The sequence below is a fragment of the Cetorhinus maximus genome, chromosome 1 (genome assembly GCF_964194155.1).
Source record: "Cetorhinus maximus chromosome 1, sCetMax3.hap1.1, whole genome shotgun sequence".
NCBI lineage: Eukaryota > Metazoa > Chordata > Chondrichthyes > Lamniformes > Cetorhinidae > Cetorhinus > Cetorhinus maximus.
In genome coordinates, this window is record NC_135879.1 from 116,417,503 (window position 1) to 116,438,860 (window position 21,358).

Sequence of the window (21,358 nt, forward strand, 5' to 3'; positions counted from 1 at the left end):
TCTACGTCTGCAGAAACGCCTGTCTGTTCCCCTTACTATTGAGTCTCCTAGCACTATCGCTCTTCCTCTCTTTCCACCCCCACCCCCCCACCCCCATGCAGCTGAGCCACTCACAGCGCCATGAGCATGGCTGCGTTCCCCAGAGGAACCATCATTCTCACCATTTTCCAACACAGAAAAACGGTTCTGGAGCGCGATGCACCCTGGGGATTTCCTGACTACCTGCCTGACACCTTTCTTCTGACTGATGGTCACCCATTCCCTCTCCGTCTGCACTTCCGCAAGCTATGGGGTGACCACGTCTAAAAACGTGCTATCCACGAAAGGCTCAGCCTCGTGGATGCACCTCAGTGCCTCCAGCTGCCGCTTAAGGTCCGAAACCCGGAGCTGAAATAGTTACAGCTGGTGGCACTTCCTGCACACATGGTCGGTCAGAGCGCAAGGAGCATCTAGGACTTCCCACATGTTGCAGGCTGTACATAACGTGGGACTGAACTGCCCTGCCATGCCTCTAGTTGAAAAAGGAACCCTTACTTTAAGTTAAATACAGTTTAAAAAAAAATTTAAATTATTTCTGTACTTTAAATAAAGACTAGAACTCTTACCTTTCCTTAGTTTAATCTATTTTGACTGGAGAAAAACACTTACTCACTATTCGCCAATCAGCTCTCACCTTTGTGCTGACATCACTTTTTGAAGCTTCCCCGCACTTGCACTAGTTCTGATCTCTCCGCCGCTCTCTCGCGCTGTCTTGTGATGTCACTCTTGTTATTTTCAACAAGAACTGACTGCAGGACATTCTTCCCAGACTCTCTTTTTGTGACTTTGTAGTGGTTTGTTACAACTGGGTGGCTTGCTAGGCCATTTCAGAGGGCATTTTAAGAGTGAACTACATTGCTGTAGGTCTGGAGCCACATGTAGGCCAGACCAGGTAAGGACGACAGATTCAGTCATGGGATGTGGCGTTGCTGGCAAGACCAGCATTTATTGCCCTTGGTTTGTGGTGAATTGCCGCCTTGAACCACTACAGTCCCATGGTGTAGGTACACCCACTGTGCAGTTAAGGGGGCAATTCCAGGATTTACTCAATAAGTATAGGCCCTCTCCTTATAAGACAAACCCTTCATTCTAGGATCAGCCTAGTCCTCTGAGCTGCTTCCAATGCAATTACATCCCTCCTTGAGTAAGGAGACCAAAACTGTACACAATACTCTAGGTGCGGCCTCATCAATGACCTGAACAGTTGTGGCAAGACTTAACTACTTTTATTCTCCTCGCCCCTCCCCCAGAAACAAAGATCAACATCCCATTTGCCTGTTTAATTACTTGCCGTACTTCCCATGCATCTGCTCCCTTGCTCTTCCAGGTGATAGAGGTCATGGGATTGGAAGGTACTGTCGAAGGAGCCTTGGCAAGTTGCTGCAGTGCATCTTGTAAATAGTATGCACAGCTGACACAGTGCACTGGTGGTGGACGGAGTGAATGTTTTTGATGGTTTGGGGTGGAAATTAAGCGTGCTGCTTTGTCCTGAATGGCGCTGAGCTTCTTGAGTGTTGTTAGAGCTGCACTCAGCCAGGAAAGTGGGGAGTATTCCATCACACTCCTGACTTTTGCCTTGTAGATGGTGGACAGATTTTGGGGAGTCAGGAGGTGAGTTACTCGTCACAGAATTCCCAGCCCCTGATTTGATCTTGTAACCACAGTATTTATATGGGTAGTCCAGTTCAGTTTCTGGTGAATGATGACTCCCCAAGATGTTGGCAATAGGGGATTCAGCAATGATAATGCCATTGAAGTACTGGGGGAGCTGATTAGATTCTCTCTTTCTGGAGGCGGTCATTTTCTGGCAAATGTCTGTGCAAATGCTACTTGCCACCTGTCACATCAAGTCACATTGTCCAGGTCTTGCTGCATGCAGACATAGACTGCTTCATTATCTGAAAAGCTACAAATGTAACTGAATATTATGCACAGCAACAAACATTCCCATTTCTGTTTATAAGGCAGAGGGAAAGTTATTGATGAAGCAGCTGAAGATGGTTGGGCCTCAGACACTACCCTGAGGAGCTCCTGCAGTGATGTCCTGGGATGGAAATGATTGGCTTCCAACAACCATAACTATCTTCCTTTGTGCTAGTTATAAGTCTAACCAGTGGAGAGTTTTCCTAAACAAAAACAGGATTACCTGGAAAAACTCAGCAGGTCTGGCAGCATCGGAGGAGAAGAAAAGAGTTGACGTTTCGAGTCCTCATGACCCTTCAACAGAACTGAGTAATATTAGGAGAGAGGTGAAATATAAGCTGGTTTAAGGTTGGGGGAGGGAAGTTGGGGTGGGGGGGGTGGTTGTAGGGACAAGCAAGCAGTGGTAGGAGCAGATAATCAAAAGATGTCACAGACAAAGGAACAAAGAGGTGTTAAAGGTGGCGATATTATCTAAACGAATGTGCTAATTAAGAATGGATGGCAGGACACTCAAGGTACAGCTCTAGTGGGGGTGGGGTGAAAAGACTAACAGGGCATTAAAGGTATAGATTTAAAAATAATGTAAATAGTTGGGAAAAGAAAAAATCTATATAAATTATTGGAAAAAACAAAAGGGAGGGGGAAGAAACGGAAAAGGGGTGGGGATGGAGGAGGGAGTTCAAGATCTAAAGTTGTTGAATTCAATATTCAGTCCGGAAGGCTGTTAAGTGCCTAGTCGGAAGATGAGGTGCTGTTCCTCCAGTTTGCGTTGGGCTTCACTGGAACAATGCAGCAAGCCTTGGACAGACATGTGGGCAAGAGAGCAGGGTGGAGTGTTAAAATGGCAAGCGACAGGGAGGTTTGGGTCTTTCTTGCGGACAGACCGCAGGTGTTCTGCAAAGCGGTCGCCCAGTTTACATTTGGTCTCTCCAATGTAGAGGAGACCGCATTGGGAGCAACGAATGCAGTAGACTAAGTTAGGGGAAATGCAAGTGAAATGCTGCTTCACTTGAAAGGAGTGTTTGGGCCCTTGGACGGTGAGGAGAGAGGAAGTGAAGGGGCAGGTGTTGCATCTTTTGCGTGGGCATGGGGAGGTGCCATAGGTGGGGGTTGAGGAGTAGGGGGTGATGGAGAGTGGACGAGGGTGTCCCGGAGGGAATGATCCCTACGGAATGCCGCCGGCGGGGTGAAGGGAAGATGTGTTTGGTGGTGGCATCATGCTGGAGTTGGCATTCAAAGGATCATCCTCCGCCATTTCCGCCAACTCCAGCATGATGCCACCACCAAACACATCTTCCCTTCACCCCCCCTGGCGGCATTCCGTAGGGATCGTTCCCTCTGGGACACCCTCGTCCACTCCTCCATCACCTCCTACTCCTCAACCCCCACCTATGGCACCTCCCCATGCCCACGCAAAAGATGCAACACCTGCCCCTTCACTTCCTCTCTCCTCACCGTCCAAGGGCCCAAACACTCCTTTCAAGTGAAGCAGCATTTCACTTGCATTTCCCCTAACTTAGTCTACTGCATTCGTTGCTCCCAATGCAGTCTCCTCTACATTGGAGAGACCAAACGTAAACTGGGCGACCGTTTTGCAGAACACCTGCGGTCTGTCCGCAAGAAAGACCCAAACCTCCCTGTCGCTTGCCATTTTAACATTCCACCCTGCTCTCTTGCCCACATGTCTGTCCAAGGCTTGCTGCATTGTTCCAGTGAAGCCCAACGCAAACTGGAGGAACAGCACCTCATCTTCCGACTAGGCACTTTACAGCCTTCCGGACTGAATATTGAATTCAACAACTTTAGATCTTGAACTCCCTCCTCCATCCCCACCCCTTTTCCGTTTCTTCCCCCTCCCTTTTGTTTTTTCCAATAATTTATATAGATTTTTCTTTTCCCACCTATTTACATTATTTTAAAATCTATACCTTTAATACCCTGTTAGTCTTTCCACCCCACCCCCACTAGAGCTGTACCTTGAGTGTCCTGCCATCCATTCTTAATTAGCACATTCTCTTAGATAATATCGCCACCTTTAACACCCCTTTGTTCCTTTGTCTGTGACATCTTTTGATTATCTGCTCCTATCACTGCTTGCTTGTCCCTACAACCACCCGCACCCCCCCCCAACTTCTCTCCCCCCACCCACCCCCCACCTTAAACCAGCTTATATTTCACCCCTCTCCTAATATTACTCAGTTCTGTTGAAGGGTCATGAGGACTTGAAACGTCGACTCTTTTCTTCTCCTCCGATGCTGCCAGACCTGCTGAGTTTTTCCAGGTAATCTTGTTTTTGTTTTGGATTTCCAGCATCCACAGCTTTTTGTTTTTATCGGAGAGTTTTCCTCCTGATTCCCATTAACTTACATTTCAATTCACTGACTTCAATGGAGCCTTTTCCTTCCATTGCTTGTTTAATTGTTCACTACCATTTCTGACTTGGTGGCAGGACTGAAAAACTTTGGTCTGATCTGTAAGTCGTGGGGTTGCTTAGCTTTATCTATTGCATGTTGTTCACGCTGTCTAGCATACAAGTAGTCCTGTGTTGTAGCTTCACCAGGCTGTCGCCTTATTTTTGGGTATGCCTGGTGCTGCTCCTGGCATGCCCTCCTGCACTCTTCATTGAGCCAGGGTTGTTTCCCTGGTTTGGTGGTAATGGTAGAGTGAGGGATGAGTGAGGGCTGTGAGAATACAGATTGTGGTTGAACACAGTTCTCCTGCTGCTGCCTCAGTGGATGTCTTTCTCCTTTCCTCCTGCTCCAGGCAAAAAGTTAAAGGGTGCGAGAAGTATAATAAACCCTGAACCATCCTCAGTGAACTCCCAATGTCAGTAGCAGAGTGGGATGTGTAAAAAAAAAAATCATTCCTGTTGCAATGGTATTGGTTCTTGTCAAGATATAGCCCTATTCCATACAGCAAAACAACCACTGCAAATTAAAATTTTATTTATTTCAGGATTCTGCTCTTTTTTTGTTTTGTGTATGGTTGAGCCTCGCCTGCATCTTTGCTGAATCATATTCTGTACATGCAGTAGGATGGATGACGTTGTAGACAAAACTAAAACTGCCTTTGGCCAGTTGCTTTAGGATAAATGGGCGCTGGTCTAAGTGTGTACCATCAGTATCACTCATTCACTGAGAATCAACTGGAATTAGTTCTTGAAGCCTCTCAACGAACTGTGGAACCTGGAAGGCTGATGATTTTTTAAAAAAAGGTTGGCTTGAATTACGTTGATGAATTACATTGTGTATGAAACTTCTGTGCTGAATTAATTGTCCTGACCAGCTCACAAAACTCATCAGAATAGAGTTGGTGCATGGTGCAGGCTTTCATTCCAACAGTTTTATTCTGTTTCTAAAAACAGAAAATGCTAGAAATGTTCAGCAGGTCTGGCAGCTTCTGTGGAGTGAGAAATTGAGTTAATGTTTTAGGTCTGTGACCCTTCGTCAGTTTCACCTTGTGTTCATTTCTCTGTGGGAGTTCCTGTAAGCAGGCTAAGGATAGAATCGTCCCAGATTTGCACTGTTTTATTTATGCATTCCCGGGAAACATGCCGTTTCCATGGCAGACAGGCTCTCATTCGCCCACTTGGCATCACCTCGCCGCTTCATCACAGCGGGCGCCATATTTAAAGTCCAGCCGTGCATAGACACATCTCCGTGCTTCCAGACTACAACTGCTGCAGGGAAGACATAGCCCTGCAAGGCAAAAAGACCGCAGCCCCCAGATTCAGCAACGCATCACTGGAATGCCTTTTGGATGCCGTGGAGTCCCGCCAGGATGTCCTCTACCCCCGCCCGCTCTGGCCGCAGGATGGGCTTGGGAGGTGGTGGCAGTGGTGGTCAGCGCCAATGCCCTTCAAAAGAGGACATTGCCGCAAGAGGATGAATGATGATCTCTGTTCCGCCAGGGTAAGTAACTCTTCTCATCACTCTCAACTCATACACACTCTCAAACCCATCACACATCCACAGGGCCTTCACTCAATGCCATTTCAAGGGACACATCACCATTCCCTCTCTCACAAATACCTTCATTGTCCTCAACCCATCCATGGGACCGCTCGCCACCCACACATGCCAGGCATACTTATCACCTGGCCTGGTAGGCGTCCTGCTTCCACCCTCTCTATCTCTATTCATACAGGACAAACTGGCACACAACAAGAGGGAGAGGCCGCAGACGAGTGGAGGAATGCCTGAAATCAAGGTCCTCGCAGACTTTAAAAACAGGGCCATCCAGCTGGTCGGCGATGACCGGGACCGGCCCTGTGCTGACGGTGAGGTCGGCGCTGCTCTACCAAGCGAGGATCCAGCAGTGCAACATCCATCAGACAACCATGCTGTGAGTGATGTGTCCTGTTTCACGGGCCACTGCCATGGCACTAATTATCTCCCCTAGCTTTCGCAGGTACATCTGGGAAACAGCTGAGGGAGTCCATGACCCAGGGCCTCCAGTCAAGCCCCGAAGCAACATCTGAAGAGGAATCTGGAGGCACGATCCTTGAAGTCCCATCACAGTGCTCACCCACAACCACCACCAGCGCAGAAACACACACCTCGGTGGGGCCTAGCTTTAGAATAGCCTCAGGATCACAATCTGGTGAGCACATCGCGCTGTCTGATCCACAGCAGGTGGCGGCAGGGACTTCTCAGGACTACTCGCTGTTGGAGACCGGAGCGTTGCTGAGTCCGAGTCAAATAACGAGCCTCTGGATTCGGTCATGTCACAGTTGCTGGAGCTGCAAAGGCAAACTCGGGAACATCAGAAAGGGATGTCCGCTGCACTCCTCAGATCGCAAGACATGATAGGGGAAACCTTCCATCTTCAGGCTGAGGTGATAGCACCAGCATGCCAACACACTGAGGTCAACACTGGTAGGATGGCAGCCACCATGGAGACTTTGGTGCAGGACATTGGTCCTGCACTGCTGCGCGGGCTGAACTCCATCGCTGACGCCAGAGTTGGCCTCCAACAGTGTGTATGCGAGAGAGGTGCCGGGCAAGTCGATCTCACTCCAGATACCCCTTCACTTCAAGGAATCAGCCAGGGGCCCTTGGGCACCCATAGAGAGGAGGATCAGCAGGTGCACACTCCATGGCCATCCATCCAGGGGACTCTGGGAGTATCCAGCCCATCCGAACCCCCTCTTCCTGTGACCTCAGCAGCTCCAGCTCCAAAGGCCGATGAGGGTGCCACTGCCGCACAGCAGACCTCCGAAAGCAGGCTGGGGCTATCCCAGTTTTGAACCTCCAGAGGACGGCCACCAAAGTTATCACAGACAGGGTGTTGCAGTCAGCAGGCTGCCTCCACCTCCACCGTGGATACCTGGGAAGCACCAAGACATAGTGGCAGGGTTAGGAAAGTTAAGAAGAATTAATTGCACGGCCTGGGTGTTAATCTCTTGCACATACTCCTAAGAATGTCTCCCTGCCTATGGCTCCTTGTTCTGATGAGCAGTGTTTGTGTCACTCAGATGTGTAACCTTTCTGCACAAGATAAAGGCAGGTGTCTCAGTCCAGGGCCTCTTCCCTGTGCTCTGTGCAGTCTTCAGACCAAAGTGATGGTCCGGCTTCACACACCCTGGACACATTACTGACGCCTGCACCTTGATGGTGCTTGTCATTGCTGCCAGAATGTAGTTGACAGGTGCCACAGAGTTCCTTCATTCTCTCTGTGTGCTCTCAGCACCTTTTAAGGTGGCGCTGACCCCCATCTCGTCAGCATCTGTGACCAGTGAATCTGTGTTCCTGAAGGGGTCAGGTGCTGAAGGCGGACAAAGGATCAGATGCTTCTAAAGTTTCATGGCTGTGACTCTATGATATGATCACAGAGTGCAAGTGAGCTGCCCTCAGCCAAACAGGAGTCAAATATTCTCAGAGGCCATGTGAAGATCTATGGGGTCACCTCACTGCATGTTGTCATCGTCCTCTACAAATCTAGCAGCTATGAGGGCCTCCCGAGTGAGCCCACCTTGTCTGGCCAGTGCGAGGACCTCATCCCCATCATTGTCGCCTTCCGGTACCTCCTCAACCTCATCCTCATTGGTATCCTCCTCATTGGAGGAGACCTCCAGCTCCTTCTCAGCCAGCTCGTCTCCCCTTTGTAGTGTCAAGTTGTAAAGGGTGCAGCAGACAACGACGATGCTTGACACCCTCTGTGGACAGTATTGCAGGGCTGCGCCAGACCGGTCTAGGCACTGGAACCTCATCTTCAGCATCCCGATGGTCTGCTCCACCAAGTTGCTAGCTGCAGCATGAGCCTCATTATACTGTCTCTCTGCACTGGTGTCATCAGCCACGTCCTCTGCGGGAAGCCCTTGTCCCATGAGGAGCCAACCCTGCAGCCTCTGTGGACCCTGGAAGACTTCAGGGATCTGTGACTGTCTGAGAATCTAGGAATCGTGCACACTCTCTGGAAACTGTGTGCGCACCTGCAGGATGCATTTCTGGTGGTCACACACCAGCAGCTGGAATCCCTTGCGGCTGATGTAGTTCAGTGCGTGTTGTGACAGAGACCTGAGCGCCACATAAGTGCAATTGATTGCATCCTGCACCTGTGGGAAGCCCGAGATCTGGGTGAATCCAATCGCTCTTGCATCCTGGCTCTCCTTGTCCCTGGTGAAATGCACAAAGTTGTGTGTCCTCGCGAAGGTGGCATCTGTGACTTCATGGATGCATTTGTGGGTGGAGGCTTGTGAAATCCCACAGGGGTCACCTGTAGAGCTTTGAAAGGAGCCACATGTAGAAATTGAGCACCATGGTCACTTTCACGGCCACTGTCAATGGATACCCTCCAGGTCCCTAGACATGCGCAGTCTCCAGCGACACTGACACAGTCATCAGCAGGAATAAAAGGCAGCGTCTATAGACCCTGGGTTTTGCTGGGCACGACCAGCGACCAGCTCGCAGTGGCTCTTCGGTGGCGTGTGTGGGAGCCCCATCCACCCCCTCTTCCTGAGGTTGCTGCTCCTCCCTCTGCGCAGCCAGGAACCTCAGCCGCTCTCTTCTCCGTTGTCTTCACTCTCTGTAGGGCATTAGGCATACAGCTAGTTCACCAGGCTCCATGACCCTGATGTACTTCTCCTGCAGGATGAAAGAGAGAGAGACATGTGGTTAGCATGGGTGTAAAGAACCTGCCCTGGTTAAGTGTGAAGGACCCGTAACGTTTCCCGGACAGTGCTGGCCACCACTTGAATGGCCAGAGGTTAGTCCGCTGGTGGCTGCCCGAAACCCCACCCACCCGACTGATCGGTGGCAGCTTTGGACTGCACGCTGTGCTCTCAGCTCAGGCACAGGCATTCTCCTAACCCGCACTGCAAGGCAGCACTGTTAGCTTGAACCGGAATGATGACATTGCAAAGGGCTCTGAGCGCCTCCACCAGTGACTGCTCCATGGCCAGGAGCAAGGAGATTGTACGATGTGTGCAGTCGTTCAACTGTTCTGCAGTCCACCAGAACGTTCATTAGTTTGCAGTCTGTGCCCAAGGCATGAAAAGCTCTTGGTGGCACTTTGATGCCTATGCGCTGCTTGAGTGAGCAGATAAGCTAGAGGCCCAACTCCGATCATATTAACGTGGTGGCGTCTGAACTGTCTGAGTTGCAGAGGAATGGTCACTTTATACAGGTTTCCCTAATGCGTGGTCGCCTCCCTCGCTCACCCTCCTCCGCCATCCCGAATGAATATAGCGCACAAGCAATGGCAGAGCAGCCCTTAAACCCCCCCCCCCCCCTCAACAAGTCGCCTCAACGACAGGGCTGCCCTTAACCCTGCACCCCCCCCCCCCCCCCCCACACACACCCCTCAAGCTTGAAGTCCGACAGGCCCTTGCGAGCGCTGCACAATGTTACTGTGCACTCACCTCCGAGTTCCCCTCTAAGTGCAGCCCACCAAGCGCACACTTTGTGCTGTTGTGAAACACATTGGTGTGCTTCCCACCGATATGGGTGGACAATCCAGTGTGGGGGACGATTCCAGCAGGCTGGCCTAATAATAATATGCAGATGTATTATAATGACATTCCCGATGACCACGGGAAACGTGGCCTGCCATCGGTGGGTTGAGCAATTGCGAACTGGTAAAACAGATTGTGCCATATTGTCCGCTCACGTCACCGAACACACCCAACGCCAGTGGGCACGGAAATCCCGGCCTAAGTCTTTTATAAGCTAAAACCTGCACTCGTATGGATTAGTTTGCAAAGATTTAATAGTTAACCCCTAAACGTAAAATGCTGCTTACTGGAGAATGCATGGGGTGCCCACTATGTTCTCTCCCTTCAGAAGGTAGATAATTCAGTACCAGATTAGTGTCTATAGGTTACAAGTACTTGGTCCGATTTAACCTATAAATAAATAAATTGCAGAACCTATTGTGTGTTATTGCTATAAAACAACATATCTTGTGATTAGCAATGACATGGGGCCAGATTAAAACAGTTTGATATAACTTGGACAAAACTGGTAGATGGAATTCAATGTGGGAATGTATGAGGCCATCCAATTTGGACTAAGAAAGATAGGTCAGAGTATTCTCTGAAGGATGAGAAGCTATGAACTGTGGTGGAGCAGAGATTTAGGGGTCCATGTACAAAAATAATAACAAACTGGTAGTGGTAATGTACAAGAAAATTTAAACACCAATGGAATGCTTGTCTTTGAGTTCAGAAGTAGGGATGTCTTATTGCAGTTATACAGGGCCTTGGTGAGACCACACCTGGAGTATTCTGTGCAGCTTTGGTCTCCCTACTAAAGAAGGGATATACTTGCCATAGAGGGAGTGCAGCGAAGGTTCACTAGGCTGATACTGGGGATGGCAGGACTCATATGAGGAGAGATTGGTTCGATTGGGCCTGTATTCACTAGAGTTTTGAAGAAAGAGGGGACCTGATTGAAACGTATAAAATTCTAACAGGGCTAGACAGATTAGATGCAGGGAGGATGTTTCCGCTGGTTGGGGGAGTCTACAACCAGGGCCACAGTCTCAGGATACGATGCAGGCCATTTAGAACTGAGATGAGGGAAAATTTCTTCACGCAGAGGGTGGTCGACCTGTGGAATTCTCTCCCATAGAAGGCTGTGGAGGTCGGGTCACTGAGTATGTTCAAGAAAGAAATTGATAATTTTTTGGATATTAGGGGCATCAAGGGGCATGGAGAGAAAGTGGGAATATGACGTTGAGATAGAGGATCAGCCATGATCATATTGAATGGTGGAGCAGGCTCGAAGGGCTCCTAATTTCTATGCCTTCTTCAAGGGAGCTAGAATACGAAAGGGTGGAAGTTAGGCAATAATTGGATAAAACTCTGCTTAGCTCTGCATCTGGAGTACTGTTCAATTCTGGGCACTGCTCCTCAGGAAGAATATATTGACCCTGAAGGGGGTTGGAGCACCAATTTCACCAGGATGGTACCAGGGCTAAACAGGCTAAATTAAGGCATATGGAACCAAAACAGGTAAATGGAGCTTAATGTACAGGTCAGCCATGATCTAGTTGAATGGCAGACCTGGCTCAAAGAGTTGAATGGCCTACTTCTGTTCATACCTTCCAATCTGAGTGGCTTGCATGGCTACTCCAGAGCGCAGTTATGAATCAATCACGTGTGGAACCAAATATCAATCAGGCTGCCTAAAAACAGCAAGTTTCCTTCCTTAAAAAAACATTTTTCCGATAATCCAACAGCTTCATAGTCACTTTTACTGTTCGCAGCATTTTATTTCCAGATTTTAAGAATAATGTCCAAATTTTCAAATATCCTTTTTTTTAAATTATTCACGTTTTGTGGATGTCACTGCCAAGGCCAGCACTTATTATCCATCCCTAATTGTCTCTAATGGAGTGGCTTGCTGAACCATTTCAGAGAACAGTCAAGAGTCAACCATAGTGAAATTTGAATTTGTATTCTTTAGATTATTAGTCCAGTAATATTTCCCTGTTTATCAGGGCATACCTTTCTATTTCTTTCCTGACATAATCTCCTTTTACGGTCATTTGAGATTATTTGACCCTCTGCATTTGCCTGCAGTCACTCCACTGCCAATAAGGTTAGCAATTTAACAGAGCGGGGGAGTTGAACATTTTTCACTTTGATACCAAAGAAAAGCTGTTTGTGTTTTGTTGGTCAATGGTATTAATTGGTTAAAATAATAATCGGTGGCAAACACTGTACAATTACATCACTGGAAAAAGGCTCAAATTTAATTTTTCAAAGATGATATTCTTTTTCACGAGCAAAATACTACAGAAATCTGAAATAAAAATAGAAGATGCTGGAAATACTCTAAGCCTGACTGCATCTGTGGAGCAAGAAACAGCTGAAGTTTCAGCTCAATGACCTTTCTTCGGAATTGAACTTATTGCCCCCCCCCCCCCCCCCCCCCCCCCTCCCCAAATTGGCTTGGATTTGGTATTACGTGACATTAACGTAAGTTTGGGATTCAAAACACTTATTTAAAACCACCTTGTGAATAATGAAATTTCACAAACCAATGATTATGTCACTGGACCAAAAACAAAAAATGCTGGAAAAACTCAGCAGGCCTGACAGCATCTGTGGAGAAAAAGACAGAGTTAACGTTTCAAGTCCTTATGACTCTTTTTCAGAGCAGATTCGAAACGTAAACTTTGTTTCTCTCCACAGATGCTGTCAGACCTGCTGAGTTTTTCCAGCATTTTTTGCTTTTGTTTCAGATTTCCAGCGTCCGCAGTATTTTGTCTTTATTATGTCACTGGATTGGATTCGGTCAGTATATTGGTTTACTTGTTCTCTTTTTTCATTTCATAGAAGATGAGCAGAGCACTTTGTAAACTTGAAATGCATGAACACCTGTTGAGTGCTTGACACTTTTCTGGTGCTGCTTGACTTATTGTCGTTGCCTAGCATTTTCAGACATTCAGATATAGATTTCCAACATTCACAGTTTGTTTTCTTAATCTTACTCTCTTGCCAAACACTGAATTGTTGCTGCTTTGCAGGATCTGTCCCATAATATGATAGAGAAAGTATGCTGAATTGTTTTTTTGGAATGTAATGTCGAGCTGCTAGAATGCTGTAGTTTCCAGGGTGTGACTGAGTGTTATTTCCTGTTGTTCATCCATTGAAACATGCTTATCTTACAGTAAATGTACCTTCCCAAATTGGTAGGTGGATAAAAGGAATTCACTTTCTTGTCAGATTAACCATGTTCTTTCTTGCCCATCCCTTTACCTTAAGATAGTGAAATCATATGCAGCAAGTTGTTTAATATCTTTAAAGGGAGTTGCTTGTGACTTTTTCTAACATGTATACTTACATATTAATTGCCTTTTTCAAATATCTCAAAGCATTTCACATACATTGAACTTCTTTAAGTTTACTGGCATGTAATGTCAGTACCATATAGAAGATGTACAACAGGAATTCACCAAGGCTCCTTAGACAGCACCTTCCAAATCCATGATCTCCACCATCTAGAAGGACAAAGGCAGCAGATAGATGGGAACACCACCATCTGCAAGTTCCCCTCCAAGTCACTCACCATCCTGACTTGGGAATATATCGCCATTCTTACACCATCGCTGGGTCAAAATCCTGAAACTCCCTTCCTAACAGCACTGTGGATGTACCCACACCACATGGACTGCAGCGGTTCAAGAAAACAGTTCACCACTACCTTCTCAAGGGCAATTAGGGATGGGTAATAAATGCTGGCCCAGCCAGCAGAGCCCACATCCCATGAATGAATAAAAAGAAGTAATACACCAGGGAAGACTCCCATTTTAATTTTTTTAACTGTCAGTTTACATTCCCGTGGTTCTCAGAATTATTTGATGCTTCCTATTTTTAGTATCATATACAAACTTGGAGACTTTCTCTTTAGCCCTACATCCAAGCAATTGAAGTACACATTGAACAGAAGCAACTCCAGAAGGAGACACTCTTGGAACCCACTACCCACTTCAAACTATTCTGAGAAACTGCCTTTAATTCCTATTCTACTCCCTCTTTCTCCCTTCTAGTCAATTTTTAATTCAACTTTCCACCTTCCACTAATTGCAAGCTCCTTAATCACCTTCAGTCATCTCTTTGGATACTTTGAGAGAGGATTTTTGAGGTTTGTACTGTGTTTTTTTTCCATCTTCTGTCTACTTATTGAAAGAACTCCTTTCAGGCTTAAGGATGGTCTTTTTTTCTAAATAGGGCGAGGAATTGGCCATTCAGTCGCTCAAGCATGTTCCATTTATTCAATTATTAGATCATGGCTGATGTATACCTCAACTCTACTTACCCACCTTTAATCCATACTTCTTGCTATCCTACTTAACAATCTCAGGCTTGAAAATTTCAGTTTGACCCAGCGTCCAGTGTCTTCTGGGGCAGAGAGTTCCAGATTTCCACTATCTTGAAAGTCATGTTAGCTTCTTCTAATTATTTTATCTTCACCTAGATATTTAGTGATCTCAGTTGTATTGAGGTCAGTTGCAATTCAACTGAAGAAGCCAATTTTTATTTGTATATTGCATTGCTTTTCTAAAACTAATTGCCTCTTGTTTTTCTTCCCTTGGTAGGACTTGCTCTCCTCACTGTGCATTGTCCCTTTACTAACCAGTCATTCAGTTCATTTACTGTACGTGAGACCTTGCTGAGTGCAAAAATAAAAGCAAAGAACTGCGGATGCTGGAAATCCAAAACAAAAACTAAAATACCTGGAAAAACTCAGCAGGTCTGGCAACATCGGTGGAGAGGAGCACAGTTGACGTTTCGAGTCCGCATGACTCTTCAACAGAACTAATTAAAAATAGAGAAGGGGTGAAATATAAGCTGGTTTTAAGGGGGGGAGGGGGAGGGGGGGTGGTGGTAGGGACAAGAAGAGCTAGAACTAGGTAGAGGGCCAGTGATAGGTGGAGATAACCAAAAGATGTCACAGACAAAAAGACAAAGAGGTGTTGAAGGTGGTGATATTATCTATAAGAATGTGCTAATTAAGGGTAGAAAGCAGGACAAGCAAGGTACAGATATCCCTAGTGGGGGTGGGATGGGGGGAAGGAATCGTTGACCAGACCTCCCTGTCGCTTGCCATTTCAACACTCCACCCTGCTCTCTTGCCAACATGTCTGTCCTTGGCTTGCTGCATTGTTCCAGTGAAGCTCAACGCAAACTGGAGGAACAGCACCTCATCTTCCGACTAGGCACTTTACAGCCTTCCGGACTGAATATTGAGTTCAACAACTTTAGATCATGAACCCTCTCCTCTATCCCTACCCCCTTTCCGATTTTCCCCCTCTTTGTTTTTTCCAATAATTTATATAGATTTTTCTTTTCCCACCTATTTCCATTATTTTTAAATGTATTTCCATCCATTGTTTTATCTCTACCTTTTAGCCTATTTCAATTCCTTCCCCCCACCCCACCCCCACTAGGGCTATCTGTTCCTTGCTCGTCCTGCTTTCTACCCTTAATTAGCACATTCCTTTAGATAATATCACCACCTTCTACACCTCTTTGATCTTTTGTCTGTGACATCTTTCGGTTATCTCCACCTATCACTGGCCCTCTACCTAGCTCTTCTTGTCCCAACCCCCCCCACCCCCTTAAACCAGCTTATATTTCACCCCTTCTCTATTTTTAATTAGTTCTGTTGAAGAGCCATGCGGACTCGAAAGTTAACTGTGCTCTTCTCCACTGATGCTGCCAGACCTGCTGAGTTTTTCCAGGTATTTTTGTTTTTGTTTTGGCTTGCTGAGTGCAAATTGGCTGCTGCATTTGTTTACATAACAATAACTGCACTTTATAAGTAATTTATTGCTTGTAAAGCAATCTGGGATATCCTGATCCAAGTGATGAAGCTCTATATTAATGCAGGTATTTTGAGAAGACAGTTTCCTCCTCGGACTCACTCTGTGCTGTTCTGTAACTATCCCATGAGCTGGATAGAGAAAGGTATGCAGAACTGGTTTTTGAAATGTTATTGTTGAGCTGACAGAATGCTGTAATTTCCAGGGCGTGATTGAGTGTTAATTCCTGTTATTCATCCATTGAAACATGCTTACCTTACGGTAAATGTACTTTCTAAATTGGTAGGTGGACAAAAGCACCGAGTTGAGTTATCTTCCAATCTTTTCCCTGTCTCACTGACAAAGTGCTCAGTCTCACTTACTCTTCCTCAAGTATATTGAACTTGTTCTGGTGGGATGTTTGGATGTAGGTTCTCATTCAACTATTCTATTACACAGTGCATTACTTCACTAACATATGCCATCAAACAGCCACAGATTTTCTAATTTATACATATTACAAAAGGTGAAGCAAGTGTTAAGCTTACTGTAACTGTGCGTTTCTTTGCTGGTTTGTTCCAGGTCCAACTTTGTTGTTTGTAAAGGTAAATCGCAAAAAGCAAGAAGCCAGGAGGTTTTATGCCTGTGCAGCCTGCAGAGATCGAAAGGACTGTAACTTCTTCCAGTGGGAAGATGAAAAGGTAGGGATAATAATTAATAAACTGTCCATGAATTTAGAACAAAATTGCCTTGATTAAAAGCAAAAAACTGCGGATGCTGGAAATCCAAAACAAAAATAAAAATACCTGGAAAAACTCAGCAGCTCTGACAGCATCTGCAGAGAGGAACACAGTTAACATTTCGAGTCCGTATGACTCTTCAACAGAACTAAGGAAAAATAGAAGAGAGGTGAAATATAAGCTGGTTTAAGGGGGTGGGGTGGGACAGGTAGAGCTGGATAGAGGGCCTGTGATAGGTGGAGATTGCCAAAAGATGTCATAGTCAAAAAGACAAAGAGGTGTTGATGGTGGTGATATTAGCTAAGAAATGGTTATGGTGGAAATAGTTTATATTCCCTAACCCTGTAAAATGGAATGCCTTTTCATGTCCCTTACCCAAGAGTCCCCCAATTTGAGAACACATAGTTGAATGACCTGATATGTGCTATGTTATGTAGTGTTAAAATATGAGGCTAAGACGCAGACCAGATACTCCCCACAGAAGAGGACCAAAACTGTTCTCATGTACCTCCTACCAGTTAGTGACAGAACAGCATTGATTTCCATGATGAAGCTCAGCTCTACCTATTTACCTTCCCTTGATCCCCTGACCACCAATGTGCTGTGAGACTGTCTGTCTAACATCAAGTTATGGGCGAGTCAGAATTTTCTCCAACTGAATATTGAGAACTGGAGGCATCACTTCCCACTTTCACTCTGAACTCGGTTCCTGTGCCATTGACTCGAGTCCCCTGGCCTGCCCGCCAACCCCCCGCCAAATTTAAGGTTGGATGGGCAGGGCATTTAACTACCTTAATTAACCTGTCAATGGCCTTAATTGGCCATTGATAGGCCAGTGGGCGGACAGCTGATTTCGCTGTCCGCCCGCCTTCCTGAATATTTAAATGGATCAGGATGACGTCGGGGGTTCCTCCCGACGCCATCCCAAGTCATTTTCCCGTCGGCGAGCGGGCCCCGCCCCCAAATCGCCGACTGGAAAATTCAGGCCATTAAGTTTAGAATCTTTGCCTCAAATCTGTCATAGCCTTGCCCAACTATGTCTCTGCAACCTCCTCCAGTCCTGCATCACTATTCAGTCCTTCCTTTGACCTTTGATGTTTTTCCAACCTCTTCATTTCACCTTTAAGGACAGAATCTTCAGTTGCCTCAGCCTAACACTCTAGATTTCCCCCCTTAGTGTGTCAGCCATGACTCAGCTGTGAGCACTCTTGCTTCTGAGTCAGAAAGTTGTGGGTCCCATTCCATGGATTTGAAGACAAACCTTCAGTGCAGTGCTGAAGGGGTGCTGCACTGTCGGGGTGCAGTCTTTTGGAAGAGATATTAAACTGTGGGCCTGTCTAACCTCCCAGATGGAAGTAAAAAACCCATTGCATTATTTCAAAGAAGAGCAGATAAGTTCTCCCTCTCAATCAGCATCTCTTTAAAAAGAGCAGAATATCTGCCATGATCACATTACTGTTTGTGAGAGCTTGCTGTGTGCAAATTGGCTGCCATGTTTCCTACATTGCAGCAATGACTTCAAAAGTGCTACAGTATAGTTGTGAAAAGTGCTATGTAAATGTAAGCCTTTCTTTAAACCCTTCACTTCCACCCCCATGCCCTGGGCCCAGCTTGCTCACTTGGTTATTTGGGGATATTTGCTGCTGAGAAGTTAGAAAGGGTAGGGGAGAAAATACAAAGACATTAATGATTTGCATACAAACTTTGCCTGCTGTTCTGCACCCAAGCCTACTCTTATCCCTTCCCCCACCCCCCTCCGCCTCTTGGGCTCTCCTCTTCCTTCTGTTGGCCAGTCATGCCAACTTTCAATTCTCTCCGCTTGGATATTTTAACTTGTCATTATTCGACTGCCTTCCTATCTCCTGTTTGTATGTATCAACTTTTAAAAGGTGTCAGACTTCTTATGGCTATGTACGCAGAGCTGGGCGAATCCTGCAAATGCAGTGGCTTGCTAAATAGATTGACGACAGGAATTTGATGAAAATGGGAATTCAGTGGGATGAAGGTTGTTTTTTAAAATTTGTTCTTGGGCTGTATGCGTCACTGGAAAGGCCAGCATTTATTGCCCATTCCTAACTACCCTTGGACGTGGTAGTGAGCCATCTTCTTGAACTGCTGCACTCTGTGTGGTGTAGTATACCTACAGAGCTGTTAGGGAGGGAGTTCCAGGATTTTGACCCAGCGACAGTGAAGGGCAGTGCTGTGTGACTTGGAAGGGAGCTTGCAGATGGTAGTGTTCCTGCACATTTTTTAGATGGTAGAGCTTGCAGTTTTGGAATGTGCATTGAGGGAGGCTTAGTAAGCTGCTGCTGCGTATCTCATATACTGTACACACTGCAGCCACTGTGCATTGGCGGTGGACAGAATGAATGTTCAAGATGCTAGATGGGGTGTCAGTCAAGTGGGCTGCTTTCTCCTGGATTGTGTCGAACTTCTTGAGTGTAGGAGTTGCACTTGTCCGGGCAAGTGGAGAGTATTCCATCACATTCCTGACTAGTGTCTTGGACAGGTTTTACAGAGTCAGAAAGTGAGTAACTTGCTGCAGAATTCCCATGAATGTTGCCCAGGCCTTGTTGCATGTGTACATGGACTGCTTCATTATCTGAAAAGATGCAAATATAACTGAATATTATGCACAGCAGCAAACATCCCCATTTCTGTTTGTATGGCAGAGGGAAAGTTATTGATGAGGCAGCTGAAGATGGTTGGGCCCAGGACACCTCTCTGAGGAACTCCTGCAGTGATGTCCTGGAGCTGAGATGATTGATGTCCAACAACCACAACCATCTTCCTTTGTGCTAGGTATGACTCCAACCAGTGGAGAGTTTCCCCCCTGATTCCCATTGATTCCAGTTTTGCTAGGGCTCCTTGATGCCACACTCAAATTATGGGCCGTAACTTCCAAGCTCCCCAGTGTCAGATTTGGGGGGTAAGGGTTTGCATGGTAATTGCCCAGAAGGACAAACTTCCTCTGGACAATTGCCCTGCTCTGGGAAACATCCGAAAATGCGGTTTAAATCTCAAACATCGGATGGTTCCAACTGGGCTACACAAATAGTTACCCAGAATGGATTAGAAGAATTAAAATCTCTTCTAACTTCTGGGTAGCTCTTGTAAAGACCCAGATTGATCCACCCCCCACTCTTTTTCCTCCTCCCCCCAGCCTTGACTAACCATACCCCACGATATTCCTGCTCCTCAACGCCCCCCACTCCCACCCCCACCCCCACCCCCACCCACCCTAACGAGACTCCTCTTCTCCCCCTCCAGCGGACCCACCTCTCACTTCCACACCTGCCCAAGGTCCGACCCTCATACTCCTGAGGCCTGTCAAGGATCTTTAAACTTTGCTGGGACCTTTAACTTACCTGGTTCATGACAGCTAATGCCATAAAAAAGGGGGAATGTTCTTCAATTCGACGGAGCTGGACGATTCTGGACCTTGAGGACGAGCTGCGCGGCCTGGATGTCGCCCAGCCTGAGTCGGAAGGTTGGGCAAGATAGGATTGGGAGGAAAATCCTGCAAGTATTTGGGCATGGAGTTGCAAACCGACGCTGATTGCCACTTCAAGGATGTTTCGGCCCACTGTCATTCTTGCCTCACCCCTTGAATTCAGAAATTTTGTCCATATTTGGACCTAGGCTATAATAAGGTCAGGAGCTGAGTAGTCCTAGTGAAACCAAAACTGAGCATCGGTGAGCAGGTTATTGGTGAGTATGTGCCACTTAATAGCACTGTCAATGACACCTTCCATCACCATTAAATTTTGTTGCCTTTTGTTTCAGTACATTGGAAAGCCAGCAGTGATGCAGGTAGTGTTCTCCATGCTAGAGTTGACCCTTTCCAACATCAAAGGGTTCTGCCTGGGCTCTCAGTTCAGACATATCATTGAAGCAACAGCCCACCAAACTGTTCACACTCGTGCACAACTTGGAACTGGCTTCAGCCTCCACTTTTTGTGTCAGTAGCAAAAAAAATCAACACAACACCAGAGCTCGCACTTTTGTACACGGTTTTATTTACAATTAACGTTGAGCTGAGAAGGGTTTGCCGGGAATTGGAATAAGCTAGGACAAATGCACTTTATACCTCTGGGAGCTGCAGAATTTCTCTCGAGACTTTGTTGCCATCATTTACCAGGATCGATTTATTGTGACATCTGCCCTTGTTACAATTGTCTCTAACAATGTCATAGATTTACATTTTGAGATAGAAAAGTAAAGTGCTTCCCTCCTCTCTGTGTCTGTTTTGCTACCCATGTTTTGAGCAGATTGTTAGATTGACATGTTGTAAGTTTGAGTGCTATGATTGACTGACCTTTGATCTTTCTCCTCCAATTTCCGCTGCTGATAGTGATGAACTGTTGACTTGTTTAATTTGGCATTTAGCTTGACTAAGAATGGTTCATCTATTGCTTCAGGTGTGACTTTAACCATTGCTTGTATTGCACTGTCATTATCAGATATCAGAGGCCCGGCAATCAGCAAGAGAAGAATTTAATCGAAGTCGACAACCACCGTTTACTCACAAGCAATATGTGGAGAGGTAATGAACTGGTACAGTATACTAGATAGTTATATGGTAGGGATGCTAGAGATTACTGTATCCAGTGACAGAAATTCTCAGGAGTGCAGGAACTTAAGGATCCAATGTTGCACAAGTGTCCATATTTACTGGTCTAGAAGTTGCAGTGGAAGGCTAACGAACGCCGCCCGCTGTTAGTTAGTTAGACCTACTCTTGACCATTCAATCACCACATTTCACCCTGCAAGTGGCTTGAAGTGAGAGATGGAAACAGTGCAGCGCCCTCTGCAGGTCCCAGGGAAAGCAGTTTTGCATGTCCGAAGGTTGTGAGAGAAGCCATATAAATGAAAGCTGTTCTTTTCTTTAATTCAAACCTGAT

The 21,358-nt window shown here is 46.4% G+C and overlaps 1 protein-coding gene across 1 annotated transcript in view; it reads left to right on the forward strand.

Annotated features, from left to right (window-relative positions):
* The window catches only part of zcchc4 (zinc finger, CCHC domain containing 4), a 103,951-nt gene that overhangs the window by 5,980 nt on the left and 76,613 nt on the right, over nt 1–21,358 (forward strand). The window contains exons 2-3 of the mRNA XM_078545840.1: nt 16,297–16,415; nt 20,918–21,000. Coding sequence (XP_078401966.1) covers nt 16,297–16,415; nt 20,918–21,000 — 202 coding nt within the window. The remainder of the gene's footprint in view (nt 1–16,296; nt 16,416–20,917; nt 21,001–21,358) is intronic.